Consider the following 7001-nt stretch of genomic DNA (forward strand, 5'->3'; position numbering starts at 1 on the left):
CGACAGTGGCTTGGAAAACCACCCATAACTGTGTCACACGGGGAAGAGGGAAGGCAGCTGGAGTTCCTCCAACATTTGCGGTTAGATTATCATATTTTTTTATTGACAAAAATATAGGCTGCTTCGGCTGATTTTTTCATGCGCACATGTGCCCCTAAATATTTTTTACAGTTCGCACACACCTATTTTTAGTCGCAAATGCGAGTGAAACACTCACAGTGTCGAGCCCTGCATTTAACATAATTCAGAATTAACCGTAGCGCCATGTAAAGTGCATAAATGTAATTTTTTTCCCTAGCTAATCCTCTGCTCGTCTGTGTTAACAATGCAGTTTACATGATGTTGAGTGACGGACCTGTCTGTCTAGGTGTCACTCCCTTCTGCAAATTCTGATTAATACCTTTTTGCTATGTCTCGTGAAACTTTTGTGGTTTTATTTCTCATATCAATGGTACCTTTGGCAACAGGAACAATCCCTTTTTGTTCTGGGTGCATGTTTGACACACAGTTGTTGAAGACAAAATTTAGCTTAGACTGGTTGTTAGTCGTTACAGACAAGGACAGTGCTGCAGGTACCAGGGCTCTGCAAAGACATTTTAGAAAATGCTAAGTTAACATTAAATATTTGTTGAAAAATAAATCAGTATTGAAGGCAAATTACTTTCGAGGGCACTGCCATTGGAGAATGCTATTGCCATGAGGGGATTACTTGGTCTGCAACAGTGTTTGGGTAGGTGGGTAGTGTCAAGTGGCATCTCTATGAATGCCAGTACCCAAGGTTTCAGAACATTGCATTGTAAGATAAATAATGTTATTCACTTAACCTGTCAGTGGTTTTAATGTTGTGGCTGATTGGTGTACGTGCTCTCGTCCTTTGCTGACAAGACTGCAGATGTCAGCTGTCAGAGTGACACCTGCATCCCTTCTTTTGACAATATCTGGAGTAGTAGTATGACTGAGTCAAATAGGCTCATAATGTTGTTGTGTGTTTGGGTTCTATCAGGTCCTCAGATGGTCAGAAAACCTTCAGTCTCACTGGAATCTCCTTTGCTGTCTGCTTCCAAAGGTCATAGGTTTTGTTGAACACTTTTTCATATTTTTTTGTTCTGTGCAATACTTCAGGAAACCTCACAGACCTGGCTGCTGTCGCACGTAGTGCTGCTAGCCTAATGGACACAGTCTATCTCTGAGATGTATCATAGAGGTAGTTAGAATCTGCCATTCAGCTCCACAGGCGTACAGGCTCACACCAACATGGATGACTGACCATTTATGAAAAACTGAGATAGCTGCAATTTACAGTAGTGGTGCATCTAACAATTATTTTTATTACTGATTAATCTGTGAATTATTTTGTGATAAATACATTTCTTAGAAAGTATTGCTTCAGTTGCTTGTGATTTATTTTCTGTTTATCAACTAAACAATTAATTAACTTTTGCCTAAGCAGTAGACATTAATTACCGTTTCGTCCAAACTTATGATAAATAACTTGGTTGACCACTATTTGAACACACTGCATGCTTTTGGGCCACACAGAGGCAAAAGAACTTCACCAGGGATAATATATTCCCAAGCAGACACAGATGTGGACATTTATCTGCATAGGCGGACACATTAAGAAATGCTGTGTCAGTGCTTGATGTATGTATTAACATCCATATCTGCATGGACCTTCCAATATATAGACACATGGCAGATTTAAAGAATTTAAAGGGGACCTATAACACTTTTCCTTATTTTCTGTGATACTGTAATAATGTCCATATACTCAACATATGTAAAAGAAAACCCTTTGAGCAAGAACCTCAGGCGTCTGACTGCTCCAATTCTCAGCTTGTGACAAATTTCCTTACATGTTCATCTGCTGCAAGTACACTACTGCGAGTGTTTGCATTACATACACTGCTCAGGTTGTTCTCATTAACTTTTGGTATGTTTTCCTACAAAAAGTAATGCACCCAGATTTGTACATATCCCACAGCAAAACTCATAAGTGGAGTATTTAGTGACATATTCTACGTCATAAAACAAAATGTGAAAGCTGCTTAAGCTTGTGTTAACCATAGATATTATTTCAGGCTTCTAACCAAAATTACCGCTGTGTGGTGGTATGCCTCCACGTGCCAGTCAAGTTTCTCTTACATTTTACATCCATGTCTGTGAAAACATGGATGCTTTACACCCATCTTCCCCTCGACAGCACAGAAGATCTATACAATCAGCAAGGTTTCAAGGTGACACCCAAGATTAATGTCACCAATTACGTATCTGACCAAATATCTCCCCTTCTGTTCCTGAGATATGACACTGAATAATACCCAGCAAAGTGTTTAATGCAAAACATTATGACATCACAGTGAAGCTGACCTTTGACCTTTTGGATATAAACTGTCATCACTTCATTATTTTATCCTACTCGATATTTGTGTGAAGTTTTGTCATAACTAGCACATGAATTCTTGAGTTATGGCCAAAAACATATTTTGTGTGGTCACACTGACCTTTGACCTTTGACCACACAATTCTAATCAGGTAATTCTCCAGTCCAAGTCAAATTTAAAGAAATTTCCTTCAGGTGTTCTTGAGATATCATGTTCATCAGAATAAGACAGATGCAAGGTCACACTGACCTTGACTTTTGATAATTGAAATCCAATCCGTGAATTGATGAGTCCAAGTAAACATTTGTGTCAAATTTGACAAAATTCCCTCACAGTGTTCTTGAGATATTGCGTTCATCATATTGCCATTGATGCAAGGCCACAGAGACCTTGACCTTTGACCCTTGACCCCCAAAATCTAATCACTTCATCTCTGAGTCCAACTGAATGTTTTTGCCAAATTAGAAGAAATTCCCTTGAGGCATTCTTTAAGATATCACATTCATGAGAATGAGACAGACAAGGTCACAGTGACCTTAACCTGAACACCAAAAAGCTAACCAGTTCATTGTTAAATCCAAGTGAATGTTCATGCAAGATTTGAAAAAATTCCCTCAAAGCAGTCTTGAGATATAGCATTCATAAGAATGGGCTGAGTATACGTATGGACGGAAAACCTGAAAACATAATGCCTCCTTCCATGGCTGTCGCCAGTGCGGAGGCATAAAAAACCCATTGGCTTGTGACGAGGGAACTAGGAGTGCTAAAATGCTAACCCATATGTGGTTTTTAGGACTCATTCAGCTTCTATAATAATGGCACTTTTACCGAGAACGAAATCCAGTTGTCATAAACCTTTTCAGGCACTGATATTCTTTTTTTGTTAGCTCTCTTCTGTTCATCTGACTTGAAATATATGCATGATGCTCACCAGTGCTGGATTTAATGGTCTCCTTCCCCACAGACTGCCCCACCAGGTCGTACTGGTTGAGTCTGGATCCATCAGCTGCCACGTCCACTGACTGGGAGGCATTACGAGTCCAGATGTAAGTAACCTCTGTCTTGGTGTAGGCATCTGATGCAGGAAGAGCAAGGAGACAGTGAACAAACCAGCCCTATCACTCTTCACTCTGTCATATTCAATACACAGTCTCACACCAGAGCACCTTGTTGAGGCTGTTGGCTAAAATTACAGAGATCACATGTGCAGCTGCCTGCAGCCCCTGACATCAAGAGAGGGATAATTACTCCTACACATAGAATTACAGCCATGATGCAGTCTTATCACTTCATGAACAGCATATTATGTGTGGTGGGTTCAGACTGAAATAACTTCTAATAATAGGCTCACTCTTTAGGCTCAACCTAGACCTTAATAAAATTTACCATAATTTATAATCATGCATAATACACTTTCACTGACGCACTGACACAACATCCAAATCAATTTGAGCTTTAGTTTGGATACATTTTATTACTTTGTATTTGTTATCTCATAAATTATACTTTATTATTTATTTCTTTTGGCTGAGCCTGTCAGGGAATCAGGAAGTTGTGTAAAAAAAGTCAATCTAACATTACAGAAATCAATGGTAACACTTTCTACGAAGACCACATCCATAATACGTTATGAGGGCATTCATAGTAAATTATAATGCACTTATAATCCTTTATGACTACACTCATAAACACACATAATGCTTACTGATGCACTACATCAATAGCCATAAAACATTATAGATGCGACTTATAATGTTTTATAAGTGTTAAGTGTCTTATAGATGCTCTTGGCTAGTTATAAACTAGAGGTTGACTGATGGGGCTTATAATGCTTTATGAATACCTATACTCACCTATACACACCTCAACATTCAACTGTAGCAAGGACTCATAGAATGCTATACTAGTCAGTCCCTCCAGAAAATTGCGATCTTGCAATCGCAATAATTAACGCAAATTCAACAAAAGTCCGCAATATTTGTGGGGGCTTGCAATTATTCAAAGGTCCCACAATTTTTCTGCGTTTTTCGGCTGACCGGAAGTCGTTGTGCATGACATTGCAGTATGGAGAAACGCTCTGTATTGACATAGGAATTTGCACTGTTTAAATGCATACAATATGTGTTGTCTGAGATAAAAGAACAACTAAAGTGAATATGTGTGGAATTTATTAAAATGTTATGTTTACAGGAGATGTTGCTTACATGTTGTTTTACAGTCACATTGTCTGGTTTGAGAGCTACAATATTCACTCAGGATTTTTTGCAACATTATTGGAGTCCATGTTTTTAAACTAATTAAACAAAACTAAAGAAGAAAACTATAAAAAAAAAAAAACATTTGCAGCTATTTTTGTAATATTCAGTATGATTATTATAGCAAAGTGATTACATAACTTATTTTTTGGAGGCAGTAGTTCAAAAATCACATAAAAATGCCACAATTTTTATCAAAAAAATTGACAAAAATGGCCACAAATTCAAGGTTTTTTGCCGCGAGATCCTGGATGGACTGACTAGTCCATGCAATATCATAAATTATCATTGTATGTGTTTAGTAAAGTAAGGTACATACTGATGCATCTATAATAATGCATGGTTCATTGTAACGTTTCATTGTTAAGTGTGATGCAATTTCATGTAATTAAAAGAATCTATGCTGCTTTACAAGTTACTACTGCCTATCACACACTAGAATACTTTGAAAATAGTTGTTTAAGACTCAAGTCTGACACCCCCCCACATCTAGAGACAATGTGTCATGAGACAGAGGAAAGGGAAAAAAAAAGTGGACATAAATTGTTTCAGCCTTCAAAATCGCTAGTAAGTATGCTATATGCTATAGCTAGCTAGCTAACCACTGCCCCCACCCTGAACAAGACGGCTTGTAAGCTAACATTAGCTACTGGAATGTTTGCTATTGGCCCATGGGCTAACCATTCATTTCAGTTGAAGATTTCTTTCTTCAGTAATATAAATAGTTCCATGCTGTAATTTTTTAAGCTTCTTTCCTTCTCCACTCCATCACTGCAAAAATGTGAGGACATGTCAAAGAGGCACTCCTTTGAAGTGGGGTGAGAATAGTGCCAACTGGTTAATGCCAGAGCCCTTGAATAGCCCTTGTTCTATTCTGCGGCTCTGGTTAATGCCAGTCGTTTCTCTTAGACTGTGGGGGAAAAAAAGGAGAAAGTGGAGTTGTGGAGTGAACAGGAGTGCCTCTTTGACATGTCCTCTCTTTGTGCCATGATAGAGAAGAGAAGGAAAAAAGTGGACTGAAATTGCTGCAGCCCTCGAAATCCCCTGTAAGTATGCTATATGCTATAGCTAGCTAGCTAACATCTGTATGGGCTGTTTGCAAGCAAACCTTAACCACTGGAATGTTTGCTATCAGCCCACGAGCAAACAAGCTCACTAATTGTTCCAAGTAAAGATTAGGCTACTCGCTTCAAAAAATGTCATCATGTAACCATTTAGCTATATGAATGAAGCTAGAAATTTGCAGCTGAAATGTATGGTTTGCATGTAGGCTAATATCAAACATTCCAGTTGTTAACGTTAGCTTTCAAGTAACCCTGTTTGGGACGGGAACAGTGGTTAGCAAGCCAGCTACAGCATATAGCATTCTCACTGGCGATTTTGAAGGCCGCAACAAATATCTGTCCATTTGTTTTTTCCTTTTTGAAGCTAACAGTTAGGCAAATAGTGATCCTGCAAGATCCCCAGTCTTTGCAAAATGTGATTCTGTGACTAAAAAGTCTCTGACTCATGACCCAGTGTCTTTAGATGTGAGGTGTCAGACTTGAGTCCTTTAAAATCTATTTCAAAGTATTCGAGTGCGTGGTAGGCATTAATAACCTATGAAGCAGCATAGATTCTTTTAAATGCATGAAAATGCATCACACTTTAATTAACACCAACAATGAAAGGGTATGATGAACCATGCATTATTAAAGATGCAATATGTACCTCACTTTACTAACACATACAATGAAAACTTATGATATTGCATGGACTAGAATAGCATTTTATAAATCCTTATTACAGTTGGTAGTTGATATGTGTATGGTGAGAATAGATATTAATAATGCATTATAAACCCCATCAGTCAACCTCTAGTTTAGAACTAAAAAAGCATCCATAAGACACTTGACACGTATAGGCCTAATTCATATGTTTTATGACATGGCATTATGTATGTTTATGAGTGTAGTCATAAAGCATTATAAATGCACTATAATTCACCATGGATGCCCTCATAATGTAGATGTGGTCTTCATGGAGAGTGTTACCAAATTAATACTTAAAGACATGTATGTAGTTTGAACTTCTTGATTTTGAAAGTGACATTTTTTTTTAAATGCTGCATTGGACTAGAGTTGCTAGTTAGCCAACACTTTAAGTGAGGCTGTGGTAGGCCCTGTTAACAATTAGCCTACAGAATAATGAAAAAAGTAGGCCTATACAAGGCCCAGCAAGCAATAGTCGTGATTTAAACGTATTGGCTATATTTAGCTCCGATTTAGTCTAGCTACATGTAACCAAAATCTAGACGATTTAATTTTGAAATTGATTAAATGTAATTTTCACCATTGCAGATGGTTTGAAATTGATTAAATGT

At 37.9% G+C, this 7001-nt stretch overlaps 1 protein-coding gene across 2 annotated transcripts in view; it reads right to left on the reverse strand.

Moving 5' to 3' along the window:
* gabra2a (gamma-aminobutyric acid type A receptor subunit alpha2a) overlaps positions 1-7001 on the reverse strand; it is a 76135-nt gene that overhangs the window by 19790 nt on the left and 49344 nt on the right. For both annotated transcript variants that reach the window (XM_050062349.1, XM_050062350.1), the window contains one exon: positions 3316-3459. In XM_050062349.1, the coding sequence (XP_049918306.1) occupies positions 3316-3459 (144 nt within the window). The remainder of the gene's footprint in view (positions 1-3315; positions 3460-7001) is intronic.

This window comes from Epinephelus moara, chromosome 14, assembly GCF_006386435.1.
Source record: "Epinephelus moara isolate mb chromosome 14, YSFRI_EMoa_1.0, whole genome shotgun sequence".
In the NCBI taxonomy this organism is placed as follows: Eukaryota; Metazoa; Chordata; class Actinopteri; order Perciformes; family Serranidae; genus Epinephelus; species Epinephelus moara.